Genomic DNA, 19,127 nt, shown 5'->3' with positions numbered 1-19,127 from the left:
TTTCACTGCGGCAGGGTGCCAGACATATTATGTAAAGTGTTGATCTTTCCTACATGTTAAACTGGATATAGAACAGTTGGTTTCCACTCCTCCTTTCTGGCAATAGGCCCAGCCTCATGCCCTTCTATATAAACTGGACCTCTCATAGCAGAATAGCTGCCCAAGGTATCAGCAAGACCCCGAAACTGCAGTGGTCCTGTTGATGATGGCAGTTCTCTTCTCAAGAATCAAGGGTATGCTCTTCCTCTTGTTCCTCCCCTGCTTTTGTTCTGGTCAGCCTGCACCTACACTGCTGCGTTTCTCCATCTTCCTGGATCCTTCAAACATGGTCTACTTCCGCTGGGACCATGAAGAACAGGAGCTGATGACATTTGAGCTGCAGGTCCATACAACTGGCTGGGTGGCATTTGGATTCAGCCCTCATGGAGAGTTGCCTGGATCTGACATCGTGATAGGAGGTGTCTTCCCAAATGGCAGCATCTACTTTGCTGTAAGTTGAAAAGACTTCCTCTGCATCCCCCTTTGCCAAGGGTCATGTTCCAAGTATATTGGCTTGAAAGCATATGGACTCAACTGGCTAAAGATAGATGTCCAAGGCCATTTGAGATCCTTAGTTGGCATGGCCTCAGACTGACAGTCCAGGAGAGCCCAGGTCTTCTGCAAGTCCTGTGTCATGCCTGCTAGCCCCATAACAGCTACCTGATACACCCTATGGTATCCCAGATGGCACTAGGTTATGTTTATTAAGCAAATAAACTGATCCCACCTGCAAGTCAAAACCACAGCTAGAACAGATTAGATATGACAGAAGCAACCACCTACCATGAAGCTGGAAGAGGCTGCTGGGAGTGTAAGTTCTGATTCATCCAAACCAGAGGTCAGCTGAGGCAGGAGTCAGATGCGAAACTCCCACGTTTTCCGTCATTGAAGCTCTTCAAAGGTTACTTTACTTGGTTTCCTCTGTAGTGAGTAAAGACATGTGTTCACCTCCAAAGGTTGCTTCTTCCTGTTGGTCTTAAATGTCTTACAATGGTCTTAAATGTAAAGGTAGCCACTAAGGATAGATGCCTGATGTTAAAACAGTTGGAGTTTAAAGGAACAAAATGCCACTGAGGGTGCTAAATAAAAAAAAAAAAAAACAGGCTGTTATTTTGTTTTGTTTTGTTTTGTTTTGTTTTGTTTTGTTTTGTTTTAATCATGAAAGAGAAACAGATAGTTTAATGTTATCCAGATACAGAAAGCAAAAGAGTTTACACTGGTGAAGTCTTTGCCAGTCACAATGATCTTGTTTTGTTCAGGTGTTTTCAGTTCCCTTTTCATACAACAGTAAAATGTGTTTTGCATTAAATATGTCTTGGTGCTTGTCTAAAATGGGTGAACTTTGGAGGGGGTGGGGTAGCTAGCCTTACTTACATTATTAGTTGTTTGCAAAACCACTTTTGTAATACCCAGTTTTGAAATCTCATTGTGATTGTGCCACAGACAGGGAAATTTTGGCTGTGAATGATGACAGGGAAAAAATTGTGATCAATTTAGAAGAAACATTTGTTCTTCACTTTTTTATAATGATTTTTTACAAAGTAATTTGGGATAAATCCGAAGCATTTATTTTCTCCTAAAAGAACATCCTGAAAGGAAAAACTGAAGTGTTTGGTTTCAAAAATATTAAATATTCCATTATTTTCAGAAGAGATATTTAACATTTTCAAAGTTTTTCTGCATTGGTAGCTGAAACTCTTTGTTTATGTTAAAAATAATTTTTGTTCTAGAAAAGTTTTGGGTTTTTTCAACTTCTTTACATATCAGAAAATATCTCCCAACTATTTAGGTCTGGAGACATTCCAGTAATCAAACACATTAATGACCACAAAAATCCACATTTGCTCAGTAGGCTGTATATCACACCCACTGAACCTGTGGAACAGACAGTTTGAAGGAAAAACATGCTAGTTACTGTAAATGGAGTTTAAGTGAGGTTTTCCATTTGTGTTCTTCCTTCTAACCCTCTCTCTCATACATCCTTGGGTTTTGTTTTAATTTTCCTCTTTACTACAACCATAACAAGTCATTATCTAAGTAATGTCCAATGGGTGAAAAACTTACCCAAAAGGCTTGTTTTCACAAAGTTGCCAATTTTTTTCCAGCTGCTTACTGCCTTCCTCTTTCATAAGGTATATTTAATTTTAAGTATTTTATTTATTTCAAAGTAGCTCATTTGCAGACTACTTATCTTTGAATTTTGATCTTTTAATGAGTGCAACATGTATTTCAAAACACTAGGAAAACAAAAGCTGTATTTATTGTACGTATGTATTTATTGTATTGTATGATATGTCCCTCTGTAAATGGGAGCATTTGGGTTAGAGAAAAATTGCTCAGAGTATTCTGAAATTCCAAATCCATGGATAAATTCAAGAAGAAGAAGGGATATTAGAGGAGATACTGGGAAATTTAGCAAAAGCTGTAAGCAGCTTTTGAAATAATCACTTAAAGGAACAGAGATAGGAGGAAAAAATACCAGGAAGGATTTCACATAAAAATATTCTTCCTTGACCAGACTGTTGTCTGGCAAAATTTTTCTCTTCTCTTTTATCCCTCCAAAGTTGAGTACTACAGCAAAACTTTTCAATGTAGCACTTAACAGCTGTACATTAGGGAGACATTTGCTTTATTATGTTTCAGGTTTCTCTTTGAGAGATTTTCATCCGCTGACTTCTCATTTCTGGTCATTTGAGCTCCTTTGCCACAAAAAATATGATGCTATCCCAGTCAGTCAGCTTGGAGCTTTACTCCTTTTTAACCTTTTTCTCTTTCCGTAGCTGTGTGTGTAGTCCCACCTTTTCACCTCGTATTTTCATAGCAGCAGTTATTGTGGCCCATTCTGTTCCCAGTGAGATTTCTACAGTAATTAGACATTTAGATGCTTTTCAAACTCTGCCTCATGTTTCTGTGCCTTTTTACCGAGTAACAATTGCATTTGATGACCTCATTCATGCATTATTTGTCTTTTTCGCTATGCCTATGCTGCTAAAGCTATTGGTTAGCTTGTAGTTTCTAGGAGAGCTTAGCATCCACAATAAGGCCCAGATTCCAGCTGGTATGGAAAACCTAAGAGTTAAAGTTGAAGTTTTGATATGCCCAAAATATTTTACTTTTGAACTACCTCTGTTTTTCACCAGGGCTTATTTTACTTCCCACCCTGTGTGGTTGAGCCAGATGTGCTAAAATGCCCCAGCGTGCAGCAGGTCACTCAGGGAGCAGGGAAGATCCTTTAGGATCCGTTCTATCCAGGCCATCCTCTGGGTGATGGAACCCAGGGGCTGCTCTTTCCCTGAGCAGCTGGATATAGCAGGGACTGGATGTGAGTTCACTTCAATTGGTTTGTGGAAATCATCAGTGAAAGCAGAGGAGCTTTTTGGAGAACGAAATGTTTTCATAATTACTGAGGTCCCACCAGTGGTGCTTGGAAACATGACTTCTCAGACCATAGGAAGTTCGTCTCTTCTCTTTATGCTTTTGACCACTGTTCCTTTTCCAGGATTGTCATGTGGTAGATGAGGCAACCCTTGAGGAAGATGAGAGCCAGGAGTACCAACTGCTGTCCGTGACAGAGAATGAGACCTCCACCACCATGCTGTTCAAACGCCACCTCCGGACATGTGACCCAAATCACCTCGATATCACAGTAAGAAAGGGGACTGCTCAAGCAACATCCCAGACAAACCTGCTCTCATGTCCCACTGTATTCCCAGATCCCCAGGATCAGATCTGAGAATGGCAGGTTTTTCTTACAACAGTGCAATAACAGGAATATACAGAAAAATATGGGACCATATGGCCACATTTATAATGCCCATTTCAAGGGCACTGTATTTATGTATTTGATGTTTTCTACAATGTTTTCCATCAAAGAATAGGGAAGATGATATAAATCTCAACATTTTCTTAAGCTTGAACACAGCTCTTCAAAATTTTGCTCATTTCCCTCTCTCTCTCTCATTTGCCACATATAAAAAACCCAATCTAGTACGGGAGATAAAGTTTTTATTTGCCTAGTATAAGGCAGTATTTCGGTAAGAATTATATTTAGAAAATTCAGAACGTTTTGATAATTTCAGTCCTTCTCTCTTGGAAGAGCTTCATACTGGTATGGACTGACATTAAAAACTTGGCCAATCCAAATCGGTATTTTAAGTCAGTTTTCAAAAATATGCTTTGCCAAAGTCGCAAGCACGTTAATGCACACAGTTTCAGAACTCTGCATACATATACACTGTTTACACCATTTCACCTTTACTTGAGGGACCTCTGGACAAATTAGCATTATCTAAGGTTTAGCCCACTCAAAAATGTTTGTCCAGAATTAGGTGTACATTCACCATTTTTCCAGAGTTCAAATACATGTGCAATTGACTGGATAGATGTCTTTGTAGTCACAAACCTTCTTAATGACCTTTACTAATTGAAAGAAATATAATCCCATTCTGAATGGGATTAACCTAGAGAGTTCAGTGGCTACTGCTGCCGCCACATGCTGGGGCAGATGCAGGCAGATCATTGATTGCATTCATGCTCAACAGTAGCTGCTAATGGGGAATCAGAGGACTAGTTTTGTTATCTTTTTGTGTAAGTGCCCTAGTAATCCTTTATAAAAATTGCCCAAAGTGCATTAACAGTGTATACAGATAAATGAACTGCACCTGCTTTCTCTAGGATACGCAAAGATCTGAAAATCTGATCTTTAGCACCACTGTACAGCTCCCATAGCTAGAACAGTATCCAGACACTCAGCATCTAAACATTTAAACATAAAATGATGCAGGTTCTGAAATCTTATCAAATCCCTTACAGCTCTTTTCCAGCTTTCTTTTATTTCACATACCAACACTTTAAATCCATACATGTTTCAATAATGCATGTGAAATGACAGTGGGTACAGCTTTCCTAGGGTCTTTTCTAGCCAGCACCCTCTTTTGGGAAAAAAAAAAAAATCATTTCTCTGTCTGGACAAGACAAATCTTGTGTGTTAAACTGCTTATTGTCTATTGTGTGTTCTGGCGTATTGTCTGAGTGTCTGGGTACGTACCAAATACAGTTATATTATTTTAGATTACTTTTAATTGCACATGGTTAGTATGTGGATTGCATTTTAATACGTGTAGCGCTATGAGGCATGTGATGTGGGGTGAATACCTGTGTGTGTGGTTGATGGGAAGGAATGAAGGAGACTTTCCAATGAAACACTCCCATTACAGATGGACACAGCACGCCTCGTTACTGCCTTTGGTGCTGATGACACAGTCCAATTCTTTAAAGGCCAAAGATTTTCCAAGTCTCTTTTCTTGATGAGGTACAGAGGCCCATCTGACTCAACTAACCCCAAAATATTCTTCACCTATGACCTGAGGCTGGATAATGTAAGTACTGGACAAGAGCTTTACTTGGCATGTTAAAAAATCTCCCCTTCTTCTACCCTTTTTTGCAAAATTGATCATGCCCATGCTGGAGGTTTGGATTGCCCAGGTCAAATAATGGACATGACTGATCTTGGAAACATGCAAATAGAGCTGGCGAGAGTAGGAATGAAGTGGGAAGGGAAGACTTGCTGCGTGGAGGTGTCCTGGTTTCAGCTGGGATAGAGTTAATTTTCTTCTTGGTAGCTGGTATGGGGCTGTGTTTTGGGTTTAGGATGAGAACAATGTCGAGGATACACTGACGTTTTGTTCTTGCTAAGTAGTTGCTAAGTGGTGCTCACCGTGGTAGAGGACTTTTCAGCTGCCCATGCTCTGCCGGGTGCACAAGAAGCTGGGAGGGGGCACAGCCAGGACAGCTGACCCAGACTGGCCAAGGGGCTATTCCATACCATGTGACGTCATGCTCAGTATATAAACTGGGGGAGTTGGCCGGGGGAGGGGTAACAATCGCCGCTTGGGGGATGGACTGGGCATCGGTCGGCGGGTGGTGACCAATTGTAGAGTTATCACTTGCTTTGTATTACTATTGTACTATTATTACTTGTTATTATTATTATTGCTATTATTATTATTACTACTGTTCTATTTTTATTTTACTTTAGTTATTAAACTGTTCTTATCTCAACCCACGAGCTTTCTCCTTTTGCTCTTCCGACCCTCTCCCCCGTCCCACCGGTGGGGGAGTGAGCGAGCGGCTGCGTGGGGCTCAGTTGCCAGCTCGGGTTAAACCACGACAGGAGGGTAAAGCGCTTATAGTTTAGGAAAATGCTGTAAGGTGTATCCTGTTCCCTTGACTCTAGTCAAACACAGGTTGTGGTGCTATTGAATCGCAATATCACTATTAACTTGGGCATGTATGTATACAGGTCTATTGTCACATCCATGTAGACCCATAGAAAAATATCTATAATATACTGAAGATATTTACTGATTCCCATCTTAGTTTTGTGGGAACTACACAATATCACAGAGAAGAGAAATAATGGCAATACATTTAAATGCTTTGTGACAAGTCTGGCTAAGAGCTCAGAAAATGCAATGCGCACTACTGCGTGCGCTGCCTCCAGTATTAACTTATGCAGCATCTCAGTGTCAGATATAAGGATTTACCAGGAGAGCTGGAGGCCCCCATTAGCATCACGTCGTGGTACATGCGCCATCCTTGTCAAATGGAGCCCAAAAGTATCAGCTCAGTGTGTTATTGCATTAACACCTTCCTTCTTTAACAGCATCAGCCCACGCAGTCAGCACTCACTCAAGACAGCAGCATCTGCTGATCAGCGTGGGCAATATTCCATAGTAAAGAAGGGCACTATTTTTATGTAAAGATTTGTGGGATTAGTGCTATCATGTGTTCTGCTTGTGACTCCAGAAAACAGGCAATTAAAAATGTTGATTGAACAGAATGGACGTTTCCTATGCTCAGTGCATGTTACAATAGGCAAATTAGTAATGCAAATCCCTTTCGGAAAAATACAGAAAAAATCTGAAAGAAAAAGAATTTAAGACCTGGTAGAGCTGACAAATGTGTTTGTCCTTCACCAGAATAGAGTTTCATCTTCTTGACCCTTTAATCCTCTCACTCATTGCAACAAAAAACCAACCAGATGTTTGCTAAATGCATCATCATTCCTGCCCCCTCCACTTCTGGATCTCGTTCTCCTTGCACTGCCTCCCTTTGGCTTCTCCAGTTCCCTGTGCGCATTATTGAGTTGCCAGGGGAACCTTCAGGTGACTCGTGTCTGTTTCTTTTCCAGTTTGCTGTTCCAGTTGAAGAAACCAAGTATGCCTGTACCTTCATCCCACTGCCCATGGTCAAGCAGAAACACCATATCTACAAGGTAAACTTGCAGGCTGTATTAATGGGGAAAAAACAGGACAGGACAGACTTGCTCCTTCAATCATGAGTACAAGTCTGTCCTTTGCAGCATTTTAGTATAAATTTGGGAGCATTCCATCTGTTCTTCACTGGTATTGGGATGAGCCAGCTAATTTGTCCGGCTTGTGTGGAGATAAGCTCTGTCTTGTTTCTAGCTTTGGAAGTACCTCTGTCTTTATGTACATCACACCCGAAGAAACCTTGCTACAAGCCTGATGTCTCAGCGTAGTGAGTTCAGGCCATGTTACCTATTGGTATCTTTGAGAGCAAAGGATCCTCCAGAATCTTCTATATTTGAAAGGAATTTTGCTTTTGTTCTTGGAAATTGCTAAGAATATTTGTATAAAAAGCAAAACTAATATTTTAGCAGTCCTACTTTCAAGATGCAATATGCAAAAAAGAAGAACAAAGAAAAGAAACAGGAACTTTCCAAAGCAAGCCTAGCTTACTTCTCAGATTAAGATAACTTTTTTTCAAGGTCAAGCAACCCCTCTTAGTTTTGTGGGTTTTGAAGGTTTAAAAACAGATGTTCCACTGCAATGGCATAAGGCAAAATTTCATATGGAAGAATTTCCATGGACTGGAAAACAGAATTTGACAGGTAATCCTACAGAACAAACTCATGAGCTTTAGTTAGTTCTTGTGGTAACATCAGGATTTTGAGGCCTGATTTAATCAGTGCTGTTAAAAAGTTCAGTGATTAATAATAACAGATCCAGGTTATTTGTGGGGTTTATTTTAAACTATTTTGATCATAGTACTTTTGGCACAACTGAGGGAGCAGTGAATTATAGTGAACCTGAGATCAAGGTCCCTTATCTTGCTTTGCAGCCAAGAAAATGGTGTATGAGGTAAACTATTTACATTTCTAGTCTGGAATCGCACTGCCCAGTGTAACAGGTCAAATAGATTCTATGATTCTGTGATTCTATGACAAATAGACACCCCTGTGATTCTGATTAAGGGGAGGCGCTTTAGAGGAAGATCCAAATCCTTTCTGGAAAAATGGACTCTGCTGGGTGCATACCGAAATGAGTAGACAAATCATCATCCAGTTTACCATCCATTTTGAGAATCAGATTATATCTCTTTGCCTAAGCTATGGTTAACTGCTCTTTCTGGCTGCCTGAAAAAGAAACATTTTAGGGTTGACAATAACTTTTTTTCACTCTTTCTCTTGGTTACAGTTCGAACCTGTAATAACACGCCACAACATAACCTTGGTTCACCACATTCTTGTTTATGCCTGTGGCAATGCCAGTGTGTTACCCAGTGGCATAGATGATTGCTATGGAGCCAATCCAGATTTTGCCCTGTGCTCTCAGGTGCTTGTGGGCTGGGCTGTTGGAGGAGAGGTGAGTCTGCAGGGCTCATTCTCTTCCCCATTTCTTATTATGAACAGCAGTACCCTTGTTGTCAGCTTGTCCAGTAAGACCCCACAGTCCTGCGGGGCCAACCAAACTGGGGCCGTTTCCTCATACTGTCCCCACTTGACTCTACTTCTGCTGCATCAGGTGATGCTGGTGATTTCTACATAGTTGTCGATACTCTGTGTATGTGTGTATGTTATTATCATACCCGCATTAAACAAATTTTATATGTCACATAGGAAAGCTTTCATTCTGACCTTTTGATAACGTTGCCATTAATTTCACAAAATTCTACTTGTGCTAGTCTTGCGTAACAGAAAGTACTGCAACTACTTTCTGTTTTTTTTTTTTTTTTCTACTGGCTCTGCCTCTTTTTCAGCAGAGTAAAATTAAAAGTTCAGTGAAATTGGTGCTTCTGGCTGAGTGGCCTAGTTACTAGTCAGTGCTACACAAATTTTAGCATCTATCTTGTGATGGTCCCTTTGTCTTTCAGAGCAAAATTTATTTTGTATTTCTATAGTATGCATGTACATGGGGATGAAGAGAGGAAGGCAATAAGTTTTAGGCAAAACCCTTATACTAATTTTATTCAGATTTTATATTGTGCAGTGCCAATACTGATATGAAAGTTGCTGCAAGAGTATACCCATACTATAACTATTTTCTATTAAATATAGTATAAAAATGAAACCAATCAAAAGGTTAAATGAAAAATAAATTTTGAAAATTCTTCCTTGTTCTGATTCAGAAAGAAAAGAAATGGAATTAGCAGAATTTTCCACAACATTTTGATTTCTAACAATGTCTAAATAAGTATTCAGAGATGCAAGAAAATAAAAACTTTATTTTTGTACATTTTCAATCAAGAAACAACAGAGAAGAGTTAAAAACTACCTACTTCGTATAACTTTATTCCTCCTCTTCCTCTTTCCACAAGTCTTATCAATTTCCAGATGAAGCTGCAGTTACCATAGGGACACCTTGGGATCCTCAGTACGTCTGACTAGAAATCCATTACAGCAATTTTGATTTGTTACCAGGTGGGTAATGCTGAGCAGTTGCCTGACAAAGAACAGCCTCAGGATGGAAGCCTCACACCTCACCTACACACCTATTAGAAACCAGCTTCTGTATGAAACACGTCCATATGTTGCTCAGTACAGCCTTCAGGACAGTAAGAAGAAACTGGACTGGGCTCCCATTCAGGAAGAACTTAAACAAACTTTAAAAACATAGGTAGTTATATCTGCTTAGATAAGACACATCTTACCATTGAAAAAGCTGAGCACATCTTCCTGCTATGATACTAGCAGGAGTATTAGGGAAAACGTCAGGGAAATGTGGGCATCATGGGAAAAACGAGCAGAGTAGGAAGGGACAGAGTGGCTCTGGAAGAAATAGGTGTACCAAGGGTCAGGATGAAGTCCTGAGAGCCTAATAATACCACCTCAGGCTTCTACCATGACCTCCAGCACGCAATCACTACGACAGGTGATGAAGAATGCCACCACGGTATTTGCTATCATTTTACAGAAGAGGAAACAAAAGTGTGGAGTGATTTTATGGGAATCATCTGAGACTATAAGCAGGGCTGTATCCAGATGCACTATGAGAGAAGATCTGTGCACCTTGCATGACTTTGAGGCTGTACATTACAGTGGACCATACCACAGGGGTAGGGTGGAAGGCTTAGGCCTTCCTGTTAACCTGTGCCTTCTCCCAACCCGTGACTGGGAAAGAGACACTATATGTGTTGTTGCTTCAGGCCCTGCTTCTGTTGTTTCTGCAGTCATTGCTGAAGGAGTGGTCAGTTTTCTTTTACAGGGTTGATCGACAGCTCAAGGGTAAGAATCTACTATACTCTGGAGCTATGGAAATACGACGTGGGGGTTCTGCAAACAGGCACCTTCACTTTCCCTGTGCATTTCATTCCTCCTGGAGCAGAATCCTACAGATCTTATGGCCTTTGCAATTCCAGCCAGTTTGATGAAGTGAGTGTGGGGAAAGCCATAAAAAATCTTCCTTGATCTTTCCCACTTTGGGTTTCCATCTTGCTCTAGACATGTCCAAAAGCCATTTGGTGCAGGGTGCCATCTTAGCCTCCATTTCTGTGTGTTGCAAAATGAATATGTATTCCAATAAAACTGCTCAGCAGAGACCCAAGATTTGGCCCAAGAGCATTAGCAGAGCTGTGTAAGCATGTCAGAACCATGGCTCGAATACCCATTCACCCCATCTAAGTGAAAGGGAAACAAAACCCAAGGGTATGTAGTGACTTCCCAAGTTTGCTCCACCACGTGCAAGAAGCCTTTGTCCTGCCATAGGTGTGTGGTACTGGTGTAGGAAGGCAGGTACTAGGCTGGGAGGATGTGGTGCTCTCTCTCAGGTCAAGAAGATACCTCTAGAGTGGAGGTCTAACATCCCTCAAATCACAGCCAAGAGGCTGCTAACAATAATCAGCTCTGGTGGACTGTGGGATCCAGGGGATTCACATGTCCCTCCAGGACCACTAGATGTGAGGTTGCCACTTTCTCCTTTCCCAGGCCCAGCAGGTGCTAAGGCTGGGGGCAAACTCCGAAGATATAGACACCCCCACCCCACCCAAACACACATACACTCAGACAGCAGACTCAGCTGGCCACAAACAGATCAACACAGACAAGAGTACAGTACCTTTGCAGGCATGAACAAGGCCCACGCAAGCATGGACAACACAAATGACCCAAGCTTCTTCCTCCTTTCCGACTAATCAGGCTTAAAGTTCACTAGAGGAATATAACCATAAGCATGCTCACTCAGCTCCCATATGTAATCATATTTGTTGGTCCCTCTGATTTCTAGTCCAGACCATAAGTCCTTTCAGCATCTGTGCACGGATCCAGGGCCCTTTTACGCAGTCTGTGGCCTGGACCTTGGGTTTTCTAGCTTGACGTTCCCTAGTGCATCATCCCACCCCAAAACCACAGGCACGCACATATACACAGTATAGAGAGCACACTCACACAGAAAATAATTACGAACAGAGTTTAATAAGATAGTCTAGATTGCAGCAATCAGGTACCAGGTTTGGTCAGACACACAGACTGACTGGCAGTCTGCTCAAGTACAGCTAGACTCTCCTCTTCCTCTCTCCATTTTCCCATGTTTGTTCCTCTCTTTCCCTACCTTTGACCTCTTCCCTAAGCATCCCACAATAAATTTTGCACATTCCCACAATCCACTTAGAACATCCTGTAAGTTTTACACAGTCCCACAATTTCCCTCTAACAACACATAAATTTGCTCCCTCTTATGAGGCCTAAGGTAATCTCGTTTTTCTTCTTTTCATCAATTTTCAAAGACTTTCTTTGAACCTTTCAAAGTTTACATTTTGATGGTTCTTTTAATGGCCCATTGATCAGTGTCTTACGATTTCTGCTTTTAGTCTTTCTATTATCTGCACTTTCTTAGAGTTCATGTATCTGCATGTTTAACTTATTACCTCTCCTGTATCTTGTCTTAGATTTTTACATAGCTGATAGCAAGGTATGCTTACAGTACCCAGCATGAAATATCACAAACTCAGACAACTATGCCACAGTACCTAAACCCAGAAGAGCAATTTTCAGAAAGGCTCACCAGAGCAACCTTTCAATCAGTAGTGACTTACATGAGGAAATGGGCTTAAACCTCCCTTTTAAAAAAAGATGTTAAGCTGACAATTATGTGAGTTCCATCAAGCTTTTGACTTCATGGGCAGTCCTGAAATGCAGTGCTAAGCTCTTACTGCCAGGCTCTGACCTACTTCATTTTGAACTGCAGATGAATGGGATGCTGGTTCCAGATCTGCATGTCTTTGCTTACTTGCTTCACACCCATCTGTCTGGCAGAGGAGTGAAAGCTGCTCAATACCGGTAAGAGAAGCAAACTCACAATATTGCTGCCCATGCCACAGGATTGGTCCCTGCCTCTTGGACTAGAGTGGATCAGAATGATGTTCCCAGGTTAGTCTCCATCTGTCTGTCAGTGCAAGAGACTCTGCAGTGTCTGAATTCTAGTACAAAGAACTAGCTCCTCGGGAAAGAAGGGTCAGCTGAGCAGAGAGTATGAGACTGGAACTGTGCCTCCTGTTAAATAAAACAGGCACAGGCAGTGAGCTCAAGCACTGGACTGCTGCTCATCCACACTAGTTAGCTGCTAGACATTGCCCTTGCATAGCTTGATCCTGCTAACCAGACTCACACTGAGGCTACACAGGCACAGTTTTGGGGATTGTATGTACCAGTTCCCATGGCTACATGGGCAAAACTACACTGGGTTTGGTTTCCTTCACCATCCTCCCACACTAAAAACTTCAAAACCCCTATGCACTCTGTGATCACACCTCAGCCCATGAAGCATGAATTCTCAGTTTCAAGCTATGAAAATAGCAAATCATGCTCTGCAGCATAGCATTTGAACATCACTTCAGCCACTTAAAATTTGAAAAAAAAAAAACAAACAAAACCCAGAACTAAAACCCAACTGTGCTTTAGGCCAAAGAGGCATCACAGAGGTCCAAGTGCTTTGCAGTATAGGTATAAGGCCTATCTCCTCCTTAGGTTTCTAATTTCAGAATAACCCAACATGAGTCAAGCACCACACTGCAGTTACAGGGAGGCAGACATTTAGTCGGTGCCAGTGAGCCAGAGAACAATGCGCAACCTTATGATATTTAGTAATATGAGTGTAGCCCAAGATGTTGTCGCGACACTCTAATCTTGGAGTGCTCACTGTGACACCTTCAAGATCAAGTTCCCTGCCTGTCTACATGGTATTGCTGGCGCATGCTCTGGGATATGCTGAGTCCCATCTGGAATGGCAGGGGGAAACTTCGGCATTGCCTTAGATGGTTGTGCTCTAGCGCCAAATCCCCAGACCCTGCACTGTCTCACAAACTGCCTCACATGCTGATTCACTCTGCAGAAACTCTACACATACTGAGTTGATCATGTAGGTATGCAGGGAACCTGAACTGTGCTGTAGGCAAGCTGTGGAAGACAGGAGTGCCTGACCCCCTCACAATCAATGCAAAGCTGAGTTATGAGCAGGGCAGATGTTGTCTAGTTTGGCTTCTAAGCACACATATGAAATATCATTCAGAAGAATCTAGGTTGTTCCAAGGTAGCACATCTGCCCTTGAAGATGGCCTTCCTCAGTTATCCTTAAACACCAATGCCACCCTACAATCAAACACGGTTTAAACACCCTGGCCCTGCACCTCTCTACCTACTCCCCAAGGAATGGGGCCAAGTGACTAGAATCTGAATCTGAATCTGAATTCTCTCAGTGCCAGGAGGCACACAAGGCGCGAACATCATTCTTCCACTTCGATCGGTCTGCGGCTGCGTGCTCTGGAGTCCCAAGGGCCACAGCGCAGTCTTCTGTTGGTTTTTTCCTCAAGACATGACTGATCCAGTTCCATCTCCTCCTCCTCACTTCATTACTGATTTTCTCCATCTCCAAGTTGATGCTTGTCATTTCTGCAACTTTTTATTTTTTTTCCGGGAGGAGGTAGTTGGCCTCCTGCCCAACCCCCATGACTTGGAGGGCCAGTGGTTTTTCTGTCAGGGTGGCCTTCCCTTAGGCTGCGTTGGTTCGCGGCACCTTCTTCAATTTTATCCGGTGCACCCTCCAGAGAGGGATCCCCTATCCACCACCCAGGGGACGCGCCTTCTAGCCGTGCAGCCCCAGCCGAAGGAAGTGACTAGAAGATCCTTCAAAAGCAACCTCAGAAAACTGGGACTAACACAATTGTTTGATGAGTATTTTCCCTTCTCTGGCCACTAGTATCTGCAAAATACTCCCCTAGCAGCCTCTGCAGCCTAACTGTGACGTGGCAAAAGCAGGGGAAAACTTATTAAGAACCTTAGGAAACAAACTTGGTCTGCTATAACTAAACTAAATAAATGGGCATTTTGTAACTTGAAAGGTGCATTGTGAATATGTCTGCACCCCAATTATGCCTGTTTCTCTCTCTCAAGAGTAGCACATTATAGCTGGCAAACGTGGTTCCCTCTTGGTAAAGGAGCAAAGCAGATATCAATAAAGCCTATTGGCTTCAAAGCCAACCCTCAGTTTCAATGCTAGTGATTTCCAGCCCAAACTGGCCTGACACTTGGATTTCTATGCTAGACAGCAAGAGAAGAAGAGTGAGCCTTCCTCCGTCTCACTAGCTAGCACCTTCCAAGTGCCTGCTCCAAGTAGCAGGGAGTGATATAATCAGGAGAGTTTTCCTTAGGCTTCAGAAGAAAATGGAAGGTTCTGCCTCTTTGCTAGGAATCAATTGAGGTCAGTCTAAAGAGGACTAAGGCAACAATTCAATTTACTTAGGATGAGCGTATATCTCAGAAAGGACATTTACAGACTTTTTCATGCAAGGACCATGCCCTGAAGCCATCTCAAGCAGAGGCTCCAGAGCAGAAGGTCAAGTGTCTGAAACACCTTCTGAATAGAGATGATTTAGCAGCTGGAGTGACTTTTTTTTTCTGGGATTTCCCCTGTAACACGTAGGATAACTATGTTGTTCTTAGTCACTTGTCCAATTAGCAGACTGGTATCTTTGATAGCAATTTAGGGGCAGGTCTGTCTTCTTTTTAGGTGTTAATTCCAGAATACCCCAGCATAGGCCGAAAGACACACATAGCCAGTATGAGTGACTTAGCCAGAGTTATTTTGTTCCAGACAATAGCAATAGTTTTTGTCTCCTGCTTTTTATGCAAGTTGCATGGTATACATGAACCATCTGTCACATGACAGAGCACCTTCTTTCTTGCCTGGCCTCCAAGACAGGTCCCTCCCTCCTGAACCCATTTTGCTATAAGGTGTAGCTGGACAGTGGTGTGAGCCTACCAGTTCACCTGCTCAGAGCTGCCAGCGGTCACAAAGCAGGCCTACAACAAGCAAGCAGGGTGTGCGACAGCTGCAGGGACAGCCTGGCCATGAGCACTACAAGGATTTGTGGGCTGGGTGCCTTGATGCATCTTGCAGTGTGCACTGTGGAGGTACTTAGCAAGACCTAAGGACCTATAACATGGATGGAGAAGCAGTGCTCAGAGACCACCTAAGAAGCAATATCACAAAGCACTGTAGAAATAGCAAGGAAGAATTCACATGTGATACTTCTACATCTGCAAAGGAAGTCCTAAAGAGCCTGCCAACTCTACTTTGCTAGGGTCAGAGAGTCTTTTTATTTAGGACAATGTTTTGTAATGCAAGTATTGGGCCTCTTACTTCTGAGATCCCAGACTGTCATCTGAAAGGTGAAACTTTCAAGACACAAGAATTACTAAAATGCAAAAAGTCCATATTTGGGCTCCAGACCAAAGAGGGTTGGGTGAGAAAGTTCAAGTGTATGTTTGAGACCAACTGTCGCTGAAAATATGTTCTGTGAGTTATGGTACAAAAGAGATCAGGCATGATTTCTGGAGGGGCTTTTTCTCAGCTCTGTTTATTTCATTCAGGAATCGGTTATTTCACACCCCTCCCTGGAAACATTATAACTTTCTCCCCTCATTTGTCTTCCCCAGGAATGGTGAGCAGCTGGGGATCATCTGTGAGGACAATAAGTATGACTTCAGACTGCAGGAGATTCAGGACATGAAGGAAATCCTCATAATCAAACCAGTACATTCCTCCCCTGGGACGTAGCTGTGGGCAGGCAGGCTGGGGAGGTGACAAGCACCAGAGATGTCAGAGCACCTTGACGTATTCTGTCCTTCATTCCACCTCAGGCTGTGGCCCATTGTTTTCACACAGTTTCCTGGTTCCCCATATTGCGAGTGGTTGTTTTGCGTGCTTTGCCTGTACGGCTCTGACAGCGTGACCTACTGTGTTCCCTAGGGGGATGAGATCCTGGTCGAATGCAACTTTCAGACACTGGATCGGTCAGGGATTACTTTTGTAAGTTTGTTTTTCTACCTACAAATCTTCCATGGCTTTTAAAATTAGTTTAGCACCATTAAAATCTTTTGGGCAGACATATCTCTCTTCCCCAAGCAAATATGTCCCTGGCCAAAACTTCTTGTGTCAGACACAATATCATAGACATACTGAGGCATGCCTTGCACAGTTGCTCCATGGCTGGAGAGTACCTCTCCAGCAAGACCTTCTTACTATAGGCTTATGAACAGATCCTGAAGCTATCTTGCGTCTTAAAACTATACAAGATAATTCTTGTCCAAAACGTCAAGTGCAAGTAACAAAACTTGCAGCTGATTTAGTTTTCAATCATTTAACACTTGGATTTAGTGGACAGGCAGAAGTCAAATACAGAAAATGATGTAATCTGGCAGCTGGGTCTGATTTGGACTTCTCAAAATATGCAGACATACTTTTTAGTTCCTCTTATTCAGACCAGGCGTCAGTTTTGCAGAACTTAGCATGTAAACAATTATTGTCATACTTCTTTTAAAGCATATGCTGTGCAGGGGAGTTAATGACATTGCACTTAGAAATGTGCACAAGAAACTGAGATTTGACCTGAAGAGGATTACAGACTGTATATTCACAGAGAGCAACACCGTTTGATTTGATTGGGCCCATTCCAAATGTAGGGATCAACTGAAAAATTCTGATCTGGATGTCACACTCGGTTAATTCCCTGAATGTTTTAGTTGAACTTTCCAAAGTTTCCGATTTGGGGATCTTGTAGACTGAAATGCAAATATAGTAGTCTTTCTGAAGGAGAGAATAAGTAGATTTATGTTAGAAAACCACAGAGCAGCCTATTTATCAGACTCTTATGAGGATACTTAGTTTCTTTATTTCTAACTCTCAGACAAACAAATTAATTTTTTTTTTTTTTTCACCAGACAGGATCTGCATGAGCTGTGAACAAGAGTGCTTTCCAGAGGAGAAATAGTCTCCTCGTTGTGTATCAGCAGACCTCTGAGTCACCCTTGTGTCTTTGCAGGGTGGGCCAAGCACCATGAATGAGATGTGTCTCAGGTTCCTCTTCTACTACCCTCATAACAACATCTCCAGTTGTATGGGCTACCCTGATACTTTGTATATTGCACATGTACTCAACCAGGAGGCCTCAGAATGAGTCCTGAGTCAACATGTTTCTGGAGGTAGCAGAGCAAAATGTAGCTATGAAGAATGGCAAAAGGAAAAGATACTGAAAATGAAATGTTGCTGATAGGGAAGAAAGAGCCATGTATCTGGATCTCTCAAGTTGAGCTCCCTTGTTGCAGGAATCTATATCAACTGTGCTACTTGAACGATCTTCTCCTTTATCTTGTTTTCTCCTTCCTTTCTTTTTTCCTCCTTCCTCATCTTCTAATTGTTTGCTTTCTCCACCTCCCCATTGCCCCTTACTCTCTCCCCAGTGCAGTGGATGGAATGATGGACATGGACTTTGTTGACTGGGACAATGAGACTGTCAAAATTGCAGAGAAAGCAGCCAAGGAGGCAGATCAAGTAGTCATGATTAAAACCATTAATGTAAGTCCCCCTTCTGAGCAATTTGTGGTTGGGGAAATGGATTCATCTCTGATGTTCCGAGAGAAAGCACAGCTGAGAGACAGAGCCAACACACAACACCTTGGGTAACACCAGCTATTCACAGCTTATCCATGGCTATAGGAACTGAAAGGGATTACCTGAATTATGAAGTCCTGTCTCTTAGGCTGCAGTTGCAAGTAACTGTCCAAGATGTATTTAGTTACCACTTAACTTTGAACTTAAAAAGATAAAAATTCTTCTCCAAAGAGAAAAAACACTCTTGTGTCTTGATAATATAACAGTGCCTAGGGGGTAATGCCATGGCAGTGCATTTTTGACAGAATGAGCACTAAAATAGTGCTGAAGGTCCCTCAGACAACGTGCATACAAAGGGAGTTAGGATGATCCAGAAAATCCACATACATGGGACACAGCTTCCTGGCTCTTACTTATCTGTCTGCATTTCAGTGCATCAGTCTGGTACCTACTCATCTTAGAGGTAAATTAGGGGAAAAAAATCTCTTAAATTGAGAAAGGATCAAAATTCCATCTTCTTCTCCTCTCTCAGAGAGCTTCTCTGCTGTCAGAGGGGAGACCCATGTCGTGACTTTCTCTGAGATGGCTAGTTACACATTCAGACAGTAAGAAAACTGACTAAAATGCATCCAAATCTTGCAGTGTTATGCCAGAGTCATGTTGGTCCCAACTTAAAAACAGATCATGTAATTTTATTTTTCCCTTTTTCCTTCGATCCCCAGGAACTCCAGAGAAACGAGAGTGGTCTAATCAGAGACATTAGTATTCCAGAGCGGGCTGCCTGTCACAATATTTCTGGACACCTCTCACTGTCAGGTCTGAGGGCCACTGAAGACCTTTGACCGCAGTGTGCACTCCTGAATCATCAACCACCAAAGAAACTGCTTCGCTTCCTCTTCTTTC

At 42.2% G+C, this 19,127-nt stretch overlaps 1 protein-coding gene across 1 annotated transcript; it reads left to right on the top strand.

Moving 5' to 3' along the window:
- Nucleotides 1–325: 325 nt before the first annotated feature.
- Nucleotides 326–18,296, top strand: LOC309589007 (DBH-like monooxygenase protein 2; the record flags this gene model as incomplete). The annotated part of the gene is given in 13 exon segments (XM_082308842.1): nucleotides 326–490; nucleotides 3,539–3,685; nucleotides 7,232–7,315; nucleotides 8,541–8,708; nucleotides 9,661–9,723; nucleotides 9,727–9,763; nucleotides 10,548–10,714; nucleotides 12,525–12,616; nucleotides 16,271–16,367; nucleotides 16,584–16,643; nucleotides 17,656–17,778; nucleotides 17,887–17,918; nucleotides 18,074–18,296. Coding segments are annotated over 13 exon segments (1,458 nt in total).
- Nucleotides 18,297–19,127: the final 831 nt, after the last annotated feature.

Source organism: Platalea leucorodia, assembly GCF_965183815.1.
Source record: "Platalea leucorodia genome assembly, chromosome: 4".
In the NCBI taxonomy this organism is placed as follows: Eukaryota; Metazoa; Chordata; class Aves; order Pelecaniformes; family Threskiornithidae; genus Platalea; species Platalea leucorodia.
Note: the sequence above shows the minus strand (reverse complement) of the source record. Positions and strands in the feature narration are given on the sequence as shown.